Source organism: Channa argus, chromosome 16 (genome assembly GCF_033026475.1).
Source record: "Channa argus isolate prfri chromosome 16, Channa argus male v1.0, whole genome shotgun sequence".
In the NCBI taxonomy this organism is placed as follows: Eukaryota; Metazoa; Chordata; class Actinopteri; order Anabantiformes; family Channidae; genus Channa; species Channa argus.
The window spans coordinates 8,343-32,856 of record NC_090212.1 but is presented as its reverse complement, the minus strand read 5'-3'; the positions used below and the strand labels follow the sequence as shown (position 1 = coordinate 32,856).

Below are 24,514 nucleotides of genomic sequence, written 5' to 3'. Positions count from 1 at the left end.
AATCTCCAATCCCTGACGTGAAAAGAACTCCAAATTCCTCTTAGTGACACAATTTCCAAAACACACAGTGTACTAGGTCAAGTGACTTTAACTTGGTGCATAACATTGACGTACATGAGAATCCTTTAGTATTACTAGAGAAGTCCTCGATACAGGTAATCATAGAATACGTGATGGACACTCGTCTGAGCTCCATATAAAGTAGTCAGCAACAAAGAGTCAATAGGAAGCGGTTACTCACAAAACCAGACTGGCGGGCAGAGTCAGGTAAACGTAGCGTGGTCCGAACGGTAGTTACCAATGATGAACTTGATGAAGGCTGGAAAATCGCGGTGAGAATGCAGACAATCTGGCAGCTTGATAAGGAAACTGAGGAGGTATACTGATTACCGGTGATTAGTGGAGTGGAGTGAATGTGAAGGGACCAAGAACAGGAAGTAATTGCAAAATAAAAGCCTGAAGGAGTAAGTGAAGTTGGTGATCCTGACAAGTAATGTTGCTGAATGTAACATACTCTATAGCAATAAGATCTGTGTCTAATTAACTGCATACAAGACCGGAATGTCAATCTAACAACAGACCTGCCATAAATAGGAACAGACCAAATCTAGAAACTAAAAAACTAAATGTATAGATATTTGTTTTCACCAATTTATGCCTCGCACCTAAACTTTCAATTAATTTGCTTGAGAGCAATAAGGTGCAACATTAACACTGTTAGTGGTTATAATGTCATAAAAGACAAGGCTCAGCATGGCCAATATGAGTAGTTTGTTGCTACAAAGTCCCATACACAGAAAATTTACCACTGTGTGCAGAGGAGGTAGAAGTACATAAACTCACACTAACACTCACATACAATTAACATGAGTGCCACTTCAAATCTTTTAATCAAAAGAACTCAGCAGATTTTCAACAGTTTACTTAAAGCTCAAAAGTAAAAGAACTTCCTCAAAAGCAGCCGTCATTTCTGCTAGCCCATAGTTTGCCCAGAGGTGGGCTTGAACCGACTTTCTCACCTCATCAAATCTTATTTCACATTCAAAGTTGACCATCCCAAAGTCAAACTCGAATTTTTCATCTAGCTGCACCTCAGTACTGCTATCTGATTTAGACTCCATGTCTACCAGCAAGCCAGATCTCTACTCACCATTGGCTTCAATGACCCTCCTTTGTCACATCAGTAAGCTTTGTGAACTCCTCTTTAAGCTCTGACTTGGTCATATCTCTTGCCCTCTGGATGAGATAGTTGGCTTGTCTTAAAAAGCAGCTCTTTGCTGCAGTGCGTTCTCTTTTAAGTCTAATGTTCTCCCAGCTGTTTCTTCTACCATGTTGCAAAGTTTGATTATTTGATGTTCTTAAGTGTCTCTTTATTCTCTCTGCATCGACAGTATTTCTCTTCTTGGACCTCCTGAAACCTTTAATCTACATGTCCCGCTGCCAAGCACATGGTTTTCAACTGTCAAGTTTTCTGGGGTCTCTGCTTCAACGACTGCAGCAGACGCAGGAATAACTCTGTTCCTTCTGCTTTTGCCTTGTTTATCGAAGCTTTCTTCAGTAACAAAAAACTGAAAACAACAGGTTGATAACCTTACAAAGCAAAACAGTGAAATCCCTATGGTTAACGACATAGATGACGCATCCCCTTCTCATTCCAGTTGAAACAGAGACTTTTCAACACTTTAGACCAAGTTTAACCTACAACTTCTTTCTACATTTACACATCTGCCACAGAGTGAAAGTCTAAAACTTTGAATGTCTACATCTGTTGCCTGCACTGGGCAAGTCAAGCTGTTAATATTCAATTTGTCTCAACATTATCACTTCACTGAGAGATATGGTGCCTTAACACACAGGACCATTAATTTATCAACCCATTCATAACCTTTAACCTCTTATTCTCTTTAGGGTCACGTAGGGCTGAAAAATGAGGCAGTATCACCAACCGCTCCACCACAGTGCTACACACACAAAGCATCTGTAACAAACCATTTCCTTATTACTAAATTTATTAACCTAAACACATGTTTGCACAGCTAACAGGTTTGCTTTTGCTTACAAAATCAGTTTCTGCAGGGAAATAAAGTGATTGTGCTCAGGATTAGATCAAGGCGCTTGCTTTACTTATATTTACAGCAATAGTCAAAATATTGTTTACTGTGTCTGATTATACTTTATTTTATTAATGTTAATAGGGTAATTTCCAGTAATAGTACCTGGTGCTTGCACATAAAGGTTTCAAATAGTTTTTGCACGTCCAGACATATTTTACTTTCAAAAATCACTCTTCAGGCAGTGAAGGATGCAGACCCCATGCTAGGATATCGTAGTTATAAGCTATATCATTAGCATCTGTGTACTGAAACTGAATGGTGTCACAGAGGTATCCCCATTTTTTATTATTGGAGGGACAGTTTGACAAATGCCACACCTTAATCAATTCCGGTGATACATGAAAAGTCTAAAGGGCTGTCCTATTTCATAAGGGGGTATTTCTAACACTACCCCTTGTTACTCTTTGTCAGTTATTCATTTTGAGGGAAAACCTGAAAAAAAAGATGAACTGTAAATTGAAGGGTAGGGCAAAAAAATATATATTTTGGAATTAGACCTTATATGTCCTCACAGCTGATTTATCCATAATACAGTCTCTCCATTATTTTATTGACCTTTTTCTGATTTTACAGTTTAAGGTTTTAGAAACTTTAGAAACTGGTGTCTTGGCCAATTACAGACCAATATCTAATCTCCCCATTATTTCTAAAATAATTGAAAAAGTAGTTGCGAAACAATTATATGATCAACTTCATAGGAATAATTTGTATGAAGACTTTTAGTCAGGATTTAGAGTTCATCATAGTACAAAAACAGCACTGGTAAAAGTCACCAACGATCTTCTCATGGCCTCAGATAATGGACTCATCTCTATACTTGTTCTGTTGGATCTTAGTGCTACATTCAATACCATTGATCATAACATTTTATTACAGAGACTAGAACATGAAATTGGGATTAAAGGAACTGCACTAGGTTGGTTTAAATCTTATCTATCTGATAGATTTAAATTTGTTCATGTTAATGATGAATCCTCCACACAAAGGTTAGCTATGGAGTTCCACCAGGCTATGTGTTAGGACCAGTACTTGTGCTAATGATACCCAGCTATATTTATCTATGGAACCAGATGAAATAATAATCAGTTAATAAAGCTTCAAGCATGCCTACCAGACATAAAGGCCTGGATGTCCCACAATTTTTTAATTATAAACTCAAACAAAACTGAACTCATAGTATTTGGGCCCAAAAATCCCAGAGACATGATGTCCAACCATATTGTTACTTTAGATGGCATAAGTCTGGCCTCCAGTACTACTGCAAGGAACCTTGGAGTTATTTTTGACCAGGATTTGTCCTTTACCTCACATATAAAACAAATCTCTAGAACAGCCTTCTTCCACCTACAAAACATTGCCAAAATTAGGAGCATCCTGTCTCAAAGTGATGCCAAAAAACTGGTCCATGCATTGGTTACCTCTAAGTTGGACTACTGTAATTCCCTACTTTCAGGATGCCCCAGTAACTCCCTAAAGAGCCTGCAATTAATCCAAAATGATGCAGCAAGAGTGCTGACTGGAACTAGCAAGAGAGATCATATTTCACCTTCACTAGCTTCTCTCCATTGGCTTCCCATTAAATCTAGAATAGAATTTAAAACCCTGCTTCTAACATATAAAGCTCTGAATGGTCAGGCTCCATCATATATAGAAGACCTCATAGCACCATATCATCCCAGTAGACCACTTCGTTCTCAGAATTCAGGCCTACTTGTGGTTCCCAGAATTTCCAAAGGTAGAATGGGAGGTAGAGCCTTTAGCTATCAAGCTCCTCTCCTGTGGAACCAGCTCCCAGTTCAGATTTGGGAGGCAGACACCCTCTCTACTTTTAAGTCTAGGCTTAAAACCTTCCTCTTTAATAAAGCATATAGTTAGTTATAGTTATGCTGCTATAGGCTGAGACTGCTGGGGGATCCACCCCGATGCACTGAGCTCCTTTCCTCCTCTTGACCCTCTCTCCTCTCCTCTCACCCCACAATTGTCATCACTGTATGTCATTAACTCTGTGTGTTTTCTCCCGTAGTTGTCTTTGTCCTTCTCTGTCCCTCTCTCTGTCCCCTTCTGCAGGTGTCCCTGGCTTTGAAGCTGTGGGTCTTCCAGCGTGCAGCTACTGGTCCTACCAATCTGCCAGATGTTTTGTTGTTGCTTTTTGTTGCTCTGTTGTTTTCTCTCTCCCCTTTCCACTCACCCCAACCGGTCAAGGCAGATGGCCGTCCACCCTGAGCCTGGTTCTGCTGGAACCGTTAAAGGGAGTTTTTCCTCTCCACTGCTGCCTATGGCTTGCTACAGAGGGAATTGTTGGCTTCTCCCTATACATCTTTATAATCTTGACTTTATTCAGTGCCCTGAGATGACTTTGTTGTGAATTGACGCTATATAAATAAAGTTGAATTGAAGTTGAATTGAATAATAACAGTTTGGTAAAAGAGAATAAAATTTATGATACATATGTAAGAAGCTGTGAAGAACTTATTTTTACACATCAGGCATACATCAGCACTTCATTAAAGCAATCAGACAGCACCAAGCTGAGTTTCTTTCAATTATGAATCGCTCCCAACTCTACCTGAGGCATTGCTTGCAACAAACACATACAGCAGAAATATGATAAAGGCATCTCTATGGAACACACACTGGATAAATGCAATTATTAAAATAAATGAAATGCTGCCTCTCACTTAATCTTTTTATGGCCTAGATGTGTTAACATATGTGAGCTAAGAATAGCGCAGTACTCTACAGATTGGAGACAGCATAAGACGAGAAACCCGCATAACCAATGTGAGTCAAAAAGAAATAAACACTGACATTCATGGGCTCAATTTCTGGCCGTTATTTATAATTGAGGTCTTCACAAGCTAAGCAAGTCAGCTTTGTCACACCAGAGAAGCTCATTAATTAAATGAGGTGAAAAAACTACTCCATTTACTAAAGCCTCTAATTAAGGATGATATCACAGCTGTTTTGTCATGATAATGACTAAACTCTTCTGTACAGCAATCTGTGAGATGGTCCAATTGGTACCCACACGGTTTCCACATTTAATAAAGCTCAACGAGTCCTGGACACAGGTGAGTTTACACATTTTTGTAGTTCCTTAACTAGACAATTGTGCGTAACGGAGGGGTGTGTCCACCAACAGAACATAATCCACAAACATCTGGCTTCCACCTCTATCCAGGGCCAAAATGTGAAATTACAAGGAGTCCTGTTTGTGCCCACAGCCACACATTCCCCTACACAGCTGTGATGGGTTATATATTCACTCACTTTGGGCCAAGTGTGGCCTAGTTCAGTTAAACCTCCAGCTGTGATGCCTAGGGGAAATCACACATGCACAAACACACACACACACACACGCACAAACTCTCCTCTATCCTCTCCACAACAAACAGGTCAAAAAAGGATAACCTGGCCCGAGAGAAGCACTGTGATCATGGGTCATTTCAGAACTCAGTTTCAGAGGTTCTATACCCTAGCCTGTGTGTTTCCAATTTTCACCAAAATGTTGCTTTTGCTTTTGAACCCTTTCCAGCCTGTGTCTATGCATTTACAGTGCAGACATTGTTCTGTGCAGCAGCTGAAAAGCTTAAAGCACTGAAATGAAACTAAACAGAATTCATGAAAATATTTAAACATCAAATTGTTTCCCAATTTTTTTTCTTTGCATATTAAATTGATAGATGACATAATAACACCCATTTAAAATGGAGAAAGTGCAGTTGTAAATGGTCTGCACTTATATAGCGCTTTTCTACCTATTGGAACTCAAAGCACTTTACACTTTACCCATTCCCACTCACAATCACACACACATTCATACACCTATGGGGGAGCTGCTATGCAGCTGGCCAACACTCACCGGGAGCAACTAAGTTGGGGTTCAGTGTCTTGCTCAAGGACACTTCAACATGTGACCGGAGGAGCCGGGGATTGAACCAACAACTGTGAGATTGGTGGACAACCGCTCTACCTTCCTGCGCAACAGTCGCCCCAAATTGTAAGTTGTACCTTTTCCAAACACTCACAAGACATTAATATGGGGATTTTCTCTACTATCTATCCAACAATGCTTAAATAAAATGGTGATAAAAAAATGGAGAAAAACTGAATTAAACCAATGCCATGTTTGTATATGCCACTGAGATGTTGTCTAACATTTACTGTAATTTCTCTTTTCTAAATACAAAGATTAAGCTGTCAAAATGTCCAAATGTTTTTGTAACGTTCTACATTTGCTTGTCTTATCAGTTGTAGAAGCGGAACTATCTCACCTATGTAGTTTTCATGAACCCCCTTATCAATTATTTTCTTAAGTTGGAAACTTGAGAAAATAATAAGTATAATAATAATAAGCGAAACTTTTTTCCATTTGATCAACCCAACCCTGATACTGCTCTAATATGATCAGATTACCATTATCAGTCAATATGATGTTTGTGCTCTCTAAAATCCCCCATTGCTGCCTTCAGCAAAACTCTGTATACAGCGATCATTGATAAGCCAGTGAGTAACAATGGAAGGTCGCCAGGTTGAAGCTAGGAGTCACAAGAGTTAGTGACAGAACTAAAAGAGAGAGGTAGAAAGTAGACAGTGCATAATAAAAATTAGTAGTTCAAACTTAACTTTCCTTTCTCCTTTAAATAACATCAAACTGATAGCACCAATTGACATATTAGGGCACCAATGCTATTAAAGAAGACAAGAATTTCATGAATGTTTTGCATAGGCATTATGAGTCAGCCAAGCAAAAAAGGCAGCATAAGGCTAAGAGCCACAGGACAACTTAAATTTATTTAATAGTGACTTTATTTAAACCATTCCAGTTATGCGAGCAAACGTGGTGCAGCTTTATAATAAACATATGTTTTTTAATTTATGATGTACACATTTTCCTAGCCCTGTCACTCTTCACACTCTTCACAAATAGTATTTTTAAATTGTATATATTTTAAAATAATGTGATATAAAAGACCATGGTGGGCTGTTAACAGTTGGCCTAATAAAACAGTTGGACTAAACTGTTCGATTATTCAGACAGTCCACAAACTTGTAGGGCAACATACATTATTTGTCTTTCTTGAATTTCTCTAATCACAAGATGACTCTGTGCTCACAATGGAGAATGAAAAACAAAACATGCCTGTGACTGTTTTAAACAAAATAACCAGTTACATATACATCCTCTTCAAGTCACCAACTCACACATAGACAAGACAACCATACACATTCTAATCGATATTAAAGGCAATTTAGAATTACCAGTTAACGAGCATATCTTTGGAATGAACAGAGCTAGCAAGCTATACACTATATAACCACCTTTCCCAAAGTAAAACAAGCAATCATTGAGGCTGGTTAGACATATACCTTTCAGGTTTAGAAGTTTTATGAATAAAATCCAAAATGTGTTTCCACTTTTGGCTATTCAGCTAACATTACCAACCAAAGTCAAAGCACAATTTTTTAATTTCAGAGATTTAGGCTACAGTTTAATTCAAGCCAGTTAACAACAAAGTCATCTTAAAAGTACTTTATGTAATAAAGACAAATATGTAGAGAAAACCAAACGAATCCCCCTTGAGCAGCCCTAGGCAACAGTGGAGAGGAAAAACCTTTAACAAAAGAAGCCTCTAGAAGAACCAGGCTCAGGGTGAGTAGCCATCTGCCTTCCTTCCTCTCCCTACTCTGAAATAGCTTGGGCACACTGTGCACAGCCCTTAAAGTACTGGTATTTTAAAATAACAATAAATAAGAAGTTTCAAAACGTGGTAATCAAGCAGAAGTTCTCTGGTTAGATAGCAATAGATATTGCATTGCACTACTGCCAGTGCTGTTATGTCTGGGTCATAGGAGACTTCACAATAAGATCATTTAGGTATCATACCATTTCATCTAAAAAATATTTTAAAATGTTATTTTAAAACACACACAGTATCTTATAAATATATTTATAGCCTTATGGCAATTAAGAATAATGGGGGAGATAAACTGGAGTGCCAGCAGGAGATGCTTAGCACCCCTAATACCACAGTTGTTGGAGATAGATTATTTTTCTTGGATTGACTGACTCTGCACGTACATTTCGATCCCCATTCTTTTTACAGGACTCAAGTTAAACAGTTTATGTGTACAACTGGTGAAAATGTTGACAGGTATGATTCCAGCTACTACCCAAATGTGATTTTTTTCATGCCTTCCTCTGTTTCATATGATTGTATAAATCTTTGGATTGACTGATCAAGATTGTGATTGATGTAATGTTAGTATGTAATCTTATGTAATTCAATAACAAATGAAAAAGAAGAGACCTCACTCTGCATGTCTTTTTGCATCCATCCATCCATTATTAGGTACCTGTTAGCTAAGCAAACAAAGAGATTTCTTGACTTTATTTGTCAAATAGGACTTAAAAACAGCTAGTCATTATTTCAAGAGTGGGAAACTATAAAAGATATTTTTAAAACAAGACACAGAAGGCAAATAGAATGGTGTATTGTTCATTATTGACATGTATTTCTCTTTACATATTTAAAATTACATTAAAAAAGTCAGCAAACAATGAAATAATGAGTCTTTTGAAAGTACACAGTGTATTTCCTAGTAAAAACCCATCATTCCCTTTTTCTTTATTTTTTTATTTTTTTGTCCTTTTCGGCTTATCCCGAGGTCACCCCAGCGGATCATTGTCCATATGTTGATTTGGCACCGTTTTTACGGCGGATGCCCTTCCTGACACAACCCTCCTCCATTCCTCTCGAGCTTGGACCGGCACTACACAGCTAGGGAGGGGAATGGGCTTTGGGGGGGTTCTGTGTCTTACCCAGAGACACTTCAAAGACCATTCATTCACTAAATGAACTAATTGAATTAGTTGCTATAAAGAGATGAAGCTCTAAGTAAATTACTGAAAAAATGTTTCATCTCTTTGTTTCAAAAATGTTGTTCTTTAAATTGCTGTTAACAGGTCTGTATTATTAACGGTAAAAATGTCTATGTCTATGTCTGATTGACAGAAGCTGGAGGGACATGTTGGTGTCTGTTTGATTGAAAGCAGATGGCTGGCTGCCAGAAAGCTGGTGACACATTATAGGGAATGAGAGGCAAACAAACTTGTGCTGTATTATACATGTAATGGGCAGACAGTATTGCTAATTGTATTAGAGAGCAAGAAACATAGCATAGGATCAAGTGGCATGCTTACATATTTTCAGTGATGCAGCTGCAGCTAATTAGTTACTTAGCTTGCAAACTAAATAGCACATACTATATATAGACAGGAGAATTAAGTGCTATAGTGCAATAATTCCTTTTAGAGGCCCTAATTGAACTCTGATCTAGATTAGGACCTAATTATAGTCCCAGCTGGAGTGATAATTAAGGTGAGAATGTAGAGATCTGCCAGGGGATCAGAGTATGAAGTGTGTGCTTTGGGATTTATTTCACATTCAGCCTTGTACTACTTTTATATCCATTATGCCAATTCACCCTGTTCTGAGACAAAGCAAACGAGAAAAGCGAGACAGGGACAGTAATGTTCCAAACGTTACTTCTCCAAAAGTTACTGCCTTATATCAAGGCATTTTTGCTTTGTCAAACACGTGGCTTGGTGGTTAAAGTGGAACATTACAGACATCAATGAACATACAACTGTTATACCAGTCAACATTCAGTAGACATTACTTTTTAAAACAGGTTATTATAATGTACTATAATGCACCTTTTAAAAATATAGATATGCTGTGCACCCTGTGTACATTAGGCAACTAAATGAATGATTCTGTGTATATTTGTTAAGGTCTAAGTTGCTTTCAAACAGTAAACAGCCTCTGTTGCTCTGGTCTCTACCACTGCAGAAGTTTACTGTGCTTTATAAAATTTTAGGAATGTAGAACTGTTGCTATGAGAAAACATCAGATTGTACATGGTAAATGGTCTGCACTTATATAGCGCTTTTCCACACATTGGCACTCAAAGCGACTATCCAACTGCCCGTTGAACCAAGAATCATGTTAAATAATAATAACATAATCTTTGGATGAGAGACACACAACTATATGCTGTACATTGCACATTCGCCCGATTTAACATAAATAAAGGTGGCCAAAACATTATAGCCACCTCTTCTTATATTGCACTCCAGTAGGACCTCCACCTCTTCGACCTCAATAACAATCAGAGAGTAGAATTATAACCTGACAGTTTCAATTTCAAAACTGAGAAATTCTAATATTGTAAAAGTAGAATTCATGGCAGAACTGCTGTATAGGATTGCATTAGATTGTACAGGTGAATTTAATAAAGTGGTCAGTGAAAGTATAATAATAATAATAATACATTTATTTATTTATTTATTTATTTTTAGTAGGAACCATATGCAGCATGCTGAGGCAGCAGCAGGTAGTCTGCAGGAAGAAATACTACATCCACAGAAGCAGAAACAATTAAGAAAATACTTAATCCAAATTTTACTCATACTGCTCCAACAGAAAAGGCATGAATGATACAGTGATGCAAAGAAATGCCAAAGAGTGACTACAACAGTGATTAAATGCAACACAAGTGAGCATGGCACCATGGAGGGAACCAGAACAAAGAAAGGGGTGGTAGCTGAAAACAAACAAAACCCAGAACTCACCAACCCTACACAGAGACCATGACAATGGTTGGAAGCAGGCGATTAGATAAATAAACCAAGAGACAAAATGTTTTTACCATATTCTTAGTTTTATAACTAATTGGATTTGAGAGAGAGAGAGAGAGAGAGAGAGAGAGAGAGAGAGAGAGACCCACTGCACATGTCCAAAACTATAAATCTGATTCAGAATCTTTGGCAAGACTTGAAAACTGCTCTCCATCCAATCTGACTGAGCTTGCACTATTTTGCAAAAAAATAAATGGGCAAAAATTTCACTCTCTAGATGTGCAAAGCTGGAGAAGACATACGCCAAAAGACTTGCAATAAAAATACATTTATGTTTGTGGTTGTAACATGACAAAAGTGTAGAAAAGTTCAAGGGACACAAATATTTTTGCAAGGCACTGTATAGTTTGAGGATGAAATGGATTTTCAGCTTTTCTGTCTGTCTGTTTAGGTTGGTTTAAAGGTTGCATATAGAATAGACAACAATATAGACAACAGTCCCTAAATAAAGGTACATTTTAATTTTTCAGTATTATTATTTTAATTTTTCAAGCCTTGCTTAAGACGGGAACCTTGTCCAGATATCAGTTAGGATTAGCTCAAACACTAATTAACATAGTCATTGAATTAAAGCTTTGTCAAGTATTTCGACTGACTTACCCATAGATGCAGGAGATGTCAATGACCACATCAATCATGTCACAACACAGTTCATATGTCTGCATGTCCACCGGACTGCTGTCCGTAGCAATGTAAATCTTACTGACCACATCAAACAAGAAGGCCTTCTCAATACTGGAGTTCTGAAAACGAGACAGAAAAACTAAGTGCAGGACATAAACTTTTACCATGCTAAGGTATAGTGGTCCATTAAGAGTTCACATTGACCAAAATTACAAGTAGCGAGGGCGTATTCTCCACACAAATGACAATTATCACTAATTTGTTTCTAGTCCGTTATTGGCTGTGTTATGAAACAAATACAATAAATGTTCAATGTTCGTCATACAACGAACTCCAGATTGAAGTACTTCAATGATCAGATAAATAACGAGTAAGATCGCCCCTACAGATGCATTTTCCAACTCACCCATTAATGGCTACACAGACCCATACACTAGACCACGTGGCACTTTTTGCACTTTTTGCAGAAGTACACAACACAAAGTACACAACACAACAACACAAAAGGGCAAGTAGTAAAATTCTCCACTGCAGGTATAACTTTAAATCTTTTACTCAGGTAAAAAACAATTTATCTACCTTTTTAAAAGTACAAACATACTCCACTGTGTTTTAAAAAGTACTGATTATGTTGATTACAGCAAACAATGTTCAGTAATTAAAACAAATAAATAAAAATATGGTCATATAACTGTTGGTAAAGGTGGAAAGACTTTTAATGTGCCTACAAGCTGGTCAACCCATAAGAAAACATCAACATTTATTAGTTCACCATATTTTTAAAAAACCCTATATCCTTTTTTAAATATTAAAACCACCATGTGGTACAATATTAAAATTGACGCTGATTGGTGTACAGCAATATGTTTAGGCCAACCAAAAATAAGCATGGATATTTAACTAGATTTAGACTTGTTTCATTCAGCAGCACTGCTTGCTTTACAATAATACTTTGGTGTAGTTTCTTGTTGTGGGTCACTGGAGCATTAGGTTTACTCACAGATATAAAGATGTTCAGCAGGTTTTCCAGAGTTGGCAGCTGTGGGATCAGCTTTTGGACAACTTTACTGAAAGCCTCAAATATGGAGTGGTCGTATATACTGGTTAAATAGAAGCTGCAGAGTTCAAAGAGAAGAATCTGAATCAGAACAAGTGGAGCACTTCACTGACAAACTATTTTGCACTTAATCATAGCTTTAAAGAAATGTGGATGAAAAAAAAACAAAACATTTTTTTACAGTTTAATGTGCCAAAAAAGCCTTCAGACACATTTCTAGATTGTATTAGAGTTCCAAAATTACAGCCACTGTTGAACATTTAAAGGAAACCTTAACCAGAATGTAAATGTTGGTTACATTCCAATAAAAAACATCTACAGGTGCTGAATCAAATCCAAAACTAAAGTTAAAAGTAAGACACAAGATCCACATTTTACACTGATAACACCTATGTCAATTCAAAGAGGTTAAACACTTGTGATTACTAACAACTGACTTGAAATATCTTCAATTATGCACTACATATTATTTTTATGTATTATTACAGAAAAGTAATGAGTGAAGGACACACAAGCATGCATGACAGAAGGGAGGGATAGAGCTCCATTCAGGACAACTACACTTTATATTTTTATTATCTACATTGACTGATTAATTGAACTGCAGAACAGCCGTGCTAGTAGATTGCCTATACACAGATTTAAAATGTGTGATGTCTCTCATCACACATTTTAAGTACATTTCAACATCAGCCTTTAACACACAAAGAAGAACATTTGTTTGAATGTCTTAGAATTAAGGGGAGACAAGTTGTTTAAGTTTCAAGAGACAAAAAGACTAGTAAAGTTGTGTAAAAGCTAAAAACAAAAAGAAGACACCAGATCATCAGGTTAATTGGCAATAGGTCAGAATAATGATTGGGTTTTAAAAGAGCATAATTTTTCAGTTCAATCAAAAGACACGAAACACAAAAGGTTTACCACACTGTGCAATGAATTTGGGGATCTACAATACAGAGAAACAACAATATATAAACAAAATCTGGAAATGTTGTCACCTTCTCTGAGCCTGAGCTCAATTAGAATGGACTGGGGCCAACTGGAAAACTTTTGTGTAGTCTGCAAGTCAAAATCTGATATTGCTTTTCGAAATCATGGACACTGTGTTTTTCAGGCTAAAGGGGGGTGGGGGGACTACCTGACTTGTTATCAGTGCCCAGTTTAAAAGCTAGCAATTGTGATGGGGTGAGAGTTCATTAATGCGCACAGGCTTCAAACCTTGCACATCATTAATACTAATCTATAAACACATTTTCTGGAACAAGATTTGCTGCCATCCAGAAAGCTTTTTAAGGGACATTCTTGTTTATTTCAGCAATATAATGTCAAACCACATTCTGAACTCAAGACAAGAGGATGACACAGTAGCAAGAGTCTGGATGTTAAACTGGCCTACCTCCAGTCTAGACCTATCAGCCATGAAAATAGTGATAATAAAAAGAATATTAAAAAGAAATAATTAGAAAAAATAAATTGCTGAAGAAACATGAGAGACAACTCTGAGAACAATGGGAGAACCATTTAAAAATGCCTACTAAAGTGTTGTTGGATCACAGTATGCAGTATATGGATCTTTTGGCTAACTTTTGCCTACATGAAAACTGACAAAAGTATGATACACGTCATTCTAAAAGTGCTTGTATTACCACAACCATACAGTAATGACAAAGTGTAATTCCTCCAAAAGCTCCAGGAAAAGCTGACCTCAAATGAATTTGTTCCAGGCCTGCATCTGTGAGATCATCATTGGCTCGTTTGTGAATGTCTCTCTGCTTATCAATCTTATGGTCATCTGACAGGCCATCCACTTTGTGAATGAACACCTCAAAGTTGATGTCTGGATTTACTTTGTAGGCTCTGGTCACTGTGAGATGCAGTCTACTCAGAGCCTCCACATAGTCATCCTGTCAAGATGAAGAGTCGTACTAATTAGAAAGCAAAACCATCAACCATTCAGTTTTTACATAGTGGAATAAAAATTATGGCACACATTTCAGCACTGCTTTAAAAGTAATACCAAGGTCAACTCCATATTTCTGTCTAAGCCATGGGACATTTATTGCTAAATAGCATTGTTGTTTCACTCAATGGCAAACATTATGTGTACTGTTAATATTTCACTGATACCAGAACTGATGCTGGATATCCACCCCCATCCCCCAAAAACAGTGCAACCATGTGCAACAATTTCAAATATTCCTATTAGTCTTTGATCACGTCATGATATTACATTCAGGGAAAAAGCGTTTTGGTTTCTTCCTGAAAGATGTTGAAAAGAGTGATGTATGTAAACAGCGAATGCTGAAGGCCGCTGAACAAATTAATGACTGCGGTCAAAATTGAAGGAGCAGCATTTACTGACTGACAGCTTATCCATACCTCAACCTATTCCTACTGTACTTATTATTAGTCAGATGCTGCTGCAAAGTTTAAATCTCACCAATAAATTAAAATCCCACTCCTGCTTCTTCACCTGCTATGAATGCCAATGCAAGCAGTAATATGTAATAGTCACTCAGGTCACCTCACTAGACAGAGCGGTGGCATCAGGGCTGATGTATTAGTTGTGTAAAAATAGTATCACTCTATCAGGGTCACAAAAAATCCTTAAAGAAATCATACAGGACTCAACATATACACAGCAGCTTTGCAGTCTAACCTGTGAGTCGATGACAAAGATAAGTGCTCCAGTGCCTCTGAATATCATTTCATAGTCAAAGGTGGGATCGAAAAAGTCAATCTGGCCAGGGAAGTCCCAGATCTGGAAGCTGACAAAAGAGCTGCTGGAGACTTCCTCCCTGCAGATCTTATTGGTGCTCTCCAGGAACAGGGTCTCATTTGGTGACATTTTATGAAAAACCACCTTCTGGATGGAGGACTTCCCACTCCTGCGCAGGCCCATCAATAGGATACGAGGTTTGACCTCTCCATTCAGAGAATCACTGAAGCCCAACACTGTACATCAACAAAAAACACACACAGAGACCTGTTATCTAGCTTTATCAGTTTTAAAATGTCAAACTCAATTTACAAACCATACTCAGCAGACTTACTGTTTTAAAATAGTAACATAATTATGATTATGATATATAACTGCTTTTGTGATAATCAAGGTATAGTGCCTGAGACTGAAGACTGAAGACTTGAGACTGAAAAAGAAAACCAATCTAATTTAATATTAGTTAGTCAGAAGTCATGTAAGAGACACTGAAGTCAATTGTAAAAAGGTTCTATTATCGCCACATACTACATACATATTACTACATAACAAAATGGCACCAGTGTCGACGAGAAGTTAACATGACATGATGTAACTTCACATTCTCTATACACTAATCAGTTGTTGGTGGACAACTGCCAGCATGGGACAGTTATTGCTGGCAATGTTCGACAGGTGCCAGAACTCAATGCACCTGTGTAAAAACAGAGCTTTGAAACACATGGGTTGTGTTCTCAGATCTAATATCTGAATGTCCTCGGATCTAAGTAAAAAAGGGAAATTTGGGGTAAGAATGGTGCATATAAGATATGGATATGAGTTTCCTATGTCCTCCTGGGAAATGTGAAGTTCAGTGTGTGAGTTTCTGTCTGCATCACATTCCTGTTTTAACAATGTAATTTTGATCACACCATGTTGAGTAATGTCCTGAATTCAAACAAAAAGTGTTTCTGCTGTAAGCCTAAATACAACATATGAAATGATAAACCTCCAGTGTGTGGACAGTGCAAGTCAAGGTAAAAACAAGAGCTCCCATTGTTTTCCCTCACATAACTGGCTGTCTGCTCTGCATCGGGTTGGGATAAAGAATGCCGTGGGATCAAATACCACCCCACTGGGTGTGGACCTGCCCAGCCAACAAGGGCTACCCTGGGAGGGTTAAAACACATGCTAAATAAATGTGTGGAACAAGTTCTGCTGTGGCGACCGCTGAAGGGACAAGCTGAAAGCCACTGATCTTTTGACACAAATTTCCGTAGCTATCTCTCTATATTGATCAGGAACATAATCAGAAACATTAACAGTGCATATGTTCAATGAGTCCATCATATACAAACTAATAATTTGTTTGCCGTATCACTTTTTTTTTTTAAAGCTAAAGAAATTGTTTGGAAACTTATGTGACTGACATTTTCACTATTTTTGAATAACAAACTACTAAAGATAATTAATAGCATTTTAAGGGACTACAGCAATGCTAGGTGTACCTTTGAAGCAGTACTTTTAAAACAAAAAAAGTAACTATTCCACAGTTTGGAACATTTATTACACAATCCTCTGGTAGCCCCAGTTCTGGCTCTTTTAGCTTTCTGAGAGAAGTGGGAGAAGAAATCTCTGTTTGTTATGGGTAAAAAAATGGCAAGTGCAAAAAGTACAATACATTCTGAAGCCAATGTTCCTGTATGTTAACATGTTGACTCAAATCTTATCGTCAAGTCAATTATCATGATTATTATGTTGTTTTAAAAGCTAATTATTTACCATTATTATTATTATTAACATTATGAAATATTGGTTATGAGGTTGATAAAATCAGGACATAAACTTTAGTATCATGCTGCATGACATAACTGATTTCTTCTCTCAACACTCTCAACAACGTGTTTTGTGTGAACTCATCTATAAATAATCCTGCTCCGTTTCTTTCCATTTGCAGTAGGCTTTGTGTCAGTCTGTCTGGCACCCTAAAACATGAATAAATTGGGCTCTGAAGTCAGAGACCTGCAGCCACTGTGATTGGCTGCTTGAGTAGTCACTAGGGTTACACCATTGCGGATGTCCAGATGTCAACTTGCAAAACTTTTGAACAAGCAAAACTATTAAACTTGCAAAACTTTTGAACTCAGAAGCAAAAGATTTTAATCTGCAAAAGTTTTTGACTTGCCAAAAAAAAATCTCAAAAGTTTTTTCGTTGAATTTTTTAATTGAAAGTAGCAGAGTTTTGCTCTCAAATATGTTTTTTTTTGTCCATATTATTGGATCAGAATTACCTTCATACAAGGGCAGTATTGAAAGCATCCTCATCTAAGGCTGGTTTGAAAACGGCAGGGCATCTGAACGTCACCAGCTATTAGCTAGTAGAATCATTCAGAAAATTCAAGAGAAAATTTTTCCAACACCAGGAGTTACAGAAGCATATAGCATATATGCCACATACAGGGGCATGCCAGTTCGATCCCTGGTCCCTGCTATATGTCAAGGTGTCTCTGGGTAAGACACTGAACCCCTAACAGCCCATTCCCCTCCCCAGCTTTGCAGTGAATTGGGGAGGGTTGCGTTACGATACCCTCTGCTCTTCTTCCTCTACATAAACAACTGCACCGGAAGCAACTTGACGGTCATCCTAAACACAACCTCTTCCCTTCTATGAGGCACTAAAGAGCTCATCTGTCAAAACCACCAAACACCACAACAGTTTCTTTTCCCAGGACATCACACTTATTAAACAGCTTACCTCATTCTTACGGTTACATTGCTGCTATCCATGTTATTACACTGCACAACCACTCAACTACTACATCCCCATACAGTGAAAAGGTATTGTGTATTGTGAACTGTACTATATTGTGTGTTGTGTTATGGTTCTGCGTTACCGATTATGTATTAGTGACATCATATAGCTTTGATAGTTTGCCTTTGATGGTTGCCTCTTTGTAGTTTGTTGTCAGTTGTCAAGGAAACAAGGGATAGCGATTTGGTCACAAGAGTAGGCAGTTCAACTCAGCTCAGGGTGCAGACGTGACACGGTAGCCAGAGCAGAGGAACTGACTACAAAGTGGTGTGGACCGCAACAAGGTAGAAGAAAAAGGTTCAGTGTGTAGCGGTGGAGGCACACGGTTTCTTACAGAGTTCTGTGAGTTCAGCCATACTTTGAGAAACTGGTTTGATGACGCTGTTTGCGAACGTACTAGTGAGATTACTGTACTTAAATTTGTATGTACAATTGACCTGTCATCGGCTAAGTTGAGAAGCAAATACAATAAATGTTCAATGTTCTCATACAACGATATCCGGAGTGAAGTATTTGCTGGAGTGTCAGATTCATGAGATTCGACTAAGATCGCCTTTACAGTGAATCCACAATTTTACAAGGAAATGTAATGGAACTCTCACTTATCAAAAATATTAAGATACTTTCCTAAGTTATTACAAGTATCTCATTATGTTGAGAAGGTATTTAATTATTTTAGGTTACTATTTTTATTTTTATACTGGATGTCTCTCTCTCACAGTGGCTTGCATAGAAATTTTCACTGAATGCAACAGTTGTTAAGTTAGCTAACTTGCCCACTAGTTTTTTACCTGTCACATTAGGAAAGGCGTAGAACGCGGGAATATCTCCCAGAAAGAAAATAAATATCCCATGGTAAGTAACGTTATGGTCAGAATATAACGTTGACATTACAATGTTTCGTCTCCCCCGTTCTGTAAGAACCATGGTTTAGACAGTTTAACGTTGGATATTCAGACATTTGACGAAGTTCATCTTCTATTAATTTGAAGGGAGAAAACTAATCTCCACCAGATTTGTTGTGTATTACGGACAAAAATGTTTCTGATCATGCACAATTTTTTTCTTTATCCCACTATCCATGTTTGAAGCAAAGTTATTTAAAAAGCTTTGCGCCGGCCGATGGCTCACAGGGAAATGACAGACTGACGTTAGGGACCATCTCCAAAGTGCATGCGGCATGGCCAACAGGGTGGAACTTAAGTTTTCTTTGTTAAAATTTATTTTAGATGAACTTCGCCAATTGTGTGAATTTCCAGTTATAAAGAAGTTCTGAGCGGGCGCAGGGCGAAAGAAGCTAGTCTACAGAGGAACTAAAGGGTGTTCACTTTGCTTAACAACAGCACGGACTAGCCATGTAAACACTTCCACCTTTCTAATAGAGGTAGGCGACAATGCAAAATTTGTATCAATCCGATACCAAGTAAATACAGGGCAAATATCGCTGATACCGATATTTTTTTATTTTTAGCACACAATATAAATTACATTTACTTTTTTGCACAAGTGATATCACTATCACAATTTATTAAGTGATTGCATAATTTTGCTAAATCTGAATACATCTGTGATTTTTGATGTGATTTGCTCTTAGTTAATCTTAGTTTTCATTAAATAACGTTAACGAAGATTCATAAATATTGTTAACAAATTACACTTTATTTGTAAAGTGTTACCATTTTTCAACACCAGCAAAATAATCACTTTAGATAAGCACATTTTGTGGTGTATAAAACCGCAGTTTTACAAAAAATACCACAGTTAAACTATGGTTAGTGTAAGCATTGTTAATTTGTGGTTTATATCACCCATGGTTACGTTTTGTTACAAAAACTATGGTGATGACACTTTGTGCTGTAGATCTAATATGACTAAAACATATTTATACCAGTGTTAGCTACCTGGATAATATTTGCGAAGCTGAAAGGACTCTGCCAGTGACTTCTGTCTCGCTGCCCACGGGGCTCTGTCCTTTTTCTTTTTCTAGTTCCGAGCTCTTTGTCATGTCGTTTTATGTGTTTGTGTAAGTTGGTGGTGTTACCACAGTTGCGAATGACCTTTTTACAGACGTCGCAATTCGCTGTTTTTTCATTCACAGCAGTAAAATACTTCCACACAGCGCTCCGTTTTTATCTGCCAGGTCCATAATACCAAGGCAGGCACGCACCACCTCGCTCTCACTCTCTCTGCAGCAGCTTGCTGTTGGCGCTGCTGAGTCACGTGATGGTAGGGCAACAAAACATAGCAGAGTAGGGAGGGGTGACCAATGTGCGTGACGTGCGAAAGGAGCTGCATAAGAGAAAGCGTTATATACATCATTCAAAATAAATACTGGTTTACTGGTTTTTCACTGGTTTAAAAAATGCCCTTAATATCGATATTTTGACTTATGGGACGATCATTTTCCATACAACCCCTATATCGAAAGTATCGATATTAAGGATCGATCTGCCCACCAGTGCTTTCTAATGCAGATGTGAAGTGGACCGTCTCCAATCGATCTCAGTTGACGTGTGACCGAAATACCAGCTTACCCCCGTCCTCAGAGCGCAGGTCAGCGTCTGAAAACGCCTCCAGGTCCTCTTCGTCGTCGTAATATCCCAGAGTTGGGTCCTCTTCATTCTCCCTGCTCAGCGCTGGAGCTCTCTCAGCCGTCGTGCTCATTTCCTCGGTTTGGGTTTTGATTTGGCTTTAAGCCGCTTGGGGTGCCCAAATTTCCCACATTGTCACCTGATACATCAGAGCCATGCTACTGAACTCTCACCCCACCACTCCGCCCCCGTCTCATCATCAGCGGGTAATGAGGTCGCATTTCTGCTGTTTTCAGATTTGTATTAAAATTACTCAAGAAAGCTAAGTTTTAATTAGTTTGCTCCAATATTAATAAATAATAATAATAATGAACATGCTTCTCCTGTACTGAAATATAAGCTACTGCAATATTAAAACATTAATTGAATCTCCAAATTGTAGGTAATAATATTCTGCAAGTGTAAGAGGGCTGTTTTATATTTGTTTTTGAGTTGTTTTTTTAGATAGATTTGTTTTTGAGTTATCCTGTGTGAGGATATATCCTGATCAAAAATAAAAGTTCTTGTTATTCCTCTGCAACAACCAACATAACATAATAGTGAAGTCGATTTTTATGCTAGTTACATTTTAATGTTAGATAAGTATATTTATATTTTAATAATGCGACATATACATTTTCACTTACTGAAAGTTTGTTATTTTATCTTAGGTTTTTTAAAGGTAGGGGAAAAGAGGTCACCTGCAGTGGCAGTGGCTACTAAAAGTTCACCAACAGCTACTCTGAGAATAACTTTCTTTGGGAAGACAGCAGTGAACACAGTTGCTCTCCAATAAGAATTTTTGACAAGTAAAACAACAGTGCTTATAACACATTTGCAATTCCTTGTATATATTCTTGTTGTTCTTGTTGAAAATGCATGTAATTTAAAATCTATGCATTAGTTATATAAGTTATATATAGCAGGCCTAGTAGCTCAGTGGTTGAGCATTGGGTTGGGATGCAGAAAGCGTGCTCGATCCCACCTCACCAGGCGTGGCCCCACCCAGCCACCAAGGGTGACACCAGTGCCGGTCCCAAGCGCGGATGAAATGGGAGGGCTGCGGCAGAAAAATACACAACAAATTAATGTGTGGAACATTTTCTGCTGTGGCGACCCCTTAAGGGACAAGGCGCAAGCCGTTGATCTTTTCAGTTATATCAGTTCTATCTTTTTTTATTGCCACCCAGAATGTTTTGCAAGGGCTTAACAACAACAACAAAAAAATACTACTGGACACACAGTGCCCAGGGCTCTTCGTGCTTCTGTGGACAGAAATGGTTGTGAAAATGTATCCTCATTTCTTTGAAGGTTCACAACATCAGAGTAGCCCCTGATATTTTCTGACTAACCTTGACAGTGCCCTCTATAGATTTCTTGATTTTTACACTTACACCAATTATTTCTTATTTATTCATGCTCACTTTGTTTAAAACTGGGAGAAATTCTAGCTGTTAGTTCGACACCAGGTGGCCAAGGCCCTGCATTATTTATCCAGTCGACCTATGCAATTATTTTAGTACTGGTAAGATAGATTTGGGGGCTCTGATCAAAGATGCCATGGCAGATGTCTAGTTTTTAATGTTGATTCAGATATGAGCTCTATTTTTGTATGATACTGGGGCATTTTAAAAGCATTCCTGATAGTGGCACCTAACGTTTTCTGTAAACCTTAACTATTTTGGATTCTGAATTCTGCTTCTGACCTTCTTTGGAATTTCTTTCAAATGACAGATGTGGCTTTTCTGCATGCGAGGGAGGGCAAATATGCATTTGAAGCCTGAATGAATGTTTCCCATATTAATTGTTGTGTTGAAAAATATAATACAAATTTAATCACAGCTTTTTTCAATTCAAAATTTGTGTTGTTAAATTACAGTATTAATAAGAATCAATTATAAGAATCAAATCAAAACAATCATTCAAGCCTAACAGAATAAAACAGCAAAAAAAAAAAAAATATAATAACATTTAAGCAGCAAACAGACAAATATATATTTAAACATAAACATCATGTATATACCTATTTTCAGGTTAAGTAATAATAGGAATAATACCATTGATAACTCCTAAACTCTTAGTAGTCACAATTATGCACAAGAGATTGGTCTAAGTACAGTACTAAGTATTCAAAAGGTAATGTGATATATTTCAACGTATTACGAATTGTAAACTAGTCCAAAAGGTCCATATTAGTCAAACAGCTAATTTGACTAATAAAGAGATTAACATTAGCTAGTTTCACCACACATTTACCACATTTTACAACTTTTGTTGAATTGAAGAAACCTGACTCTGTAAATCCAAGGTTATTAACATCAGGCAAATCAGGTTAACTAAACTCAACCTTCAATAGATGGTTCATCTTATGTGTTGTTACATACTTTTTCTTTTCATTAAAAAGTGAATGATCTATGATATATTTAATGGCAGCAATGGCATCACATCACCAAGTACCTGTGTGCCTCCAAGTTTCAGATCTCTAGGTCATATACCTACCTAAACAACAAATAGCTTCTGGTGGTCCTTACACCACACACAAGATCCCAAACAAAGCTCTTCAGTGGTCCCATGATGCTGGAAAAAGTTACCAAACTCTGCACACAAAATTCCAAATAAATGTGAAGATAAAACAGTTTCATAAAATCCTATGCACTTATATAAAATTTTTATTTTAAATTAAGAATTGATTTACACTACAGTGTGGTCTATCAAGGCAACATTGTGATATGGGGGTTAGTGCTGCCCCCCTCACGGCTAGAAGGTCCCCGGTTGGAGCCTCACCCTGCTTTCAGGAGTCTTTCCATATGAAGTTTCCCTGTATTTGTGTGGGTTTTTATGAAAGCTTAATAGTAGCAAAATGATTTGTATGCGTACAGGGATTTGTGCGTGCATACTCAGACTTGTGTGTCTGCTAGGATTTGTGTGTGCATTCTTAGACGTGTGTGTCTGTGCTTGGAATTGTATTTCAGTCTGTGTGTTCTGTACTCAGATTATTGTGTCTACACAAATCTGTAACTGTAAATAGTATTTGTGTGTGGAATGTGTGGAAATGTATTCACTCAAAAAAGTGCTGTTCAGTGACTACTGCACTTGTGCTTGAACAAGCCTTTCAATGATCCGCTGTGGCAACCCTGAACTAACGGGATAAGCCGAAAGGACAAAAAAATAAAATAAAATTGTATATGTACATGGATTTGTGCGTGCATTTTTATTTCAGTCTGTTTGTGTGTCTGTACTCAGATTTGTGTGTCTTTACACAAATCCGCAATTGTAAATTATATTTGTGTCAATTGAAAATAATGTGCAAGTGTTTTCACTCAAAACACTAAATGTAAATGTCTAATTATCTGAGAAAACATTTAGGTTTCGACTAAAAGTGCTGTAAAGCTTAAAAATGTGCTGGATTTTAACACATGGATTTTTGCTGCTGTCTTGTCTGGGAGATTTGTCTGTGTGTACAGCGGGTTCTCTCTAGTGTTTTCTTTCTTTTCCGAGGTGTTGCTGAGCTTCTCCTGGCAGTAATTGATCTTTGCCTTGGTGACACTGTGAGAAAAAGGTCCAAGCAGATCCTGATACTCAGCAAGGGCAGATGGAGTCTTGGATTTGCGCCACTTCCTCTCAGCACTCCTGTGTTGTTCACGGATCCCGTTAGTGAGCCACGGATGAGAAGGTGAGAGACGAGCGGATCTCGAAGACATGGGACAGAAAGAATCCAGACATGATGAAAGTGTATTGCAAAGGCTGTCTGTGGCTGCATATGCATCGCGGATAGAGAGCTGACTGCATAGCAAAAGCTGGAATGAAGTCGGCCTTGTTCACTGCAGACTGGCTGTTCCAAAGGGCAAGAGAAAAAGTGGCTGGTGACAAAGTGGTCTGGGTCAGAGTGCGCAGGTGAGAAACATGTCGTCCACTAGTAGAACGCCATGTCCTGC

At 37.8% G+C, this 24,514-nt stretch overlaps 1 protein-coding gene across 9 annotated transcripts in view; it reads right to left on the bottom strand.

Moving 5' to 3' along the window:
* rragd (ras-related GTP binding D) overlaps nucleotides 1-20,802 on the bottom strand; it is a 70,829-nt gene extending 50,027 nt beyond the window's left edge. For 4 of the 9 annotated variants that reach the window (XM_067479718.1, XM_067479720.1, XM_067479723.1 and 1 more), the window contains exons 1-5: nucleotides 20,544-20,802; nucleotides 15,159-15,454; nucleotides 14,204-14,403; nucleotides 12,443-12,557; nucleotides 11,419-11,561 (exon numbers count right to left, since the gene is read on the bottom strand). In XM_067479718.1, the coding sequence (XP_067335819.1) occupies nucleotides 11,419-11,561; nucleotides 12,443-12,557; nucleotides 14,204-14,403; nucleotides 15,159-15,454; nucleotides 20,544-20,673 (884 nt within the window). In that variant the 5' untranslated portion in view covers nucleotides 20,674-20,802. Of the gene's footprint in view, nucleotides 1-241; nucleotides 383-11,418; nucleotides 11,562-12,442; nucleotides 12,558-14,203; nucleotides 14,404-15,158; nucleotides 15,455-19,910; nucleotides 20,504-20,543 lie in introns of those variants that run through there. The other 5 variants (XR_010911026.1, XM_067479725.1, XR_010911025.1 and 2 more) reach the window with 4 other exon arrangements.
* Nucleotides 20,803-24,514: the final 3,712 nt, after the last annotated feature.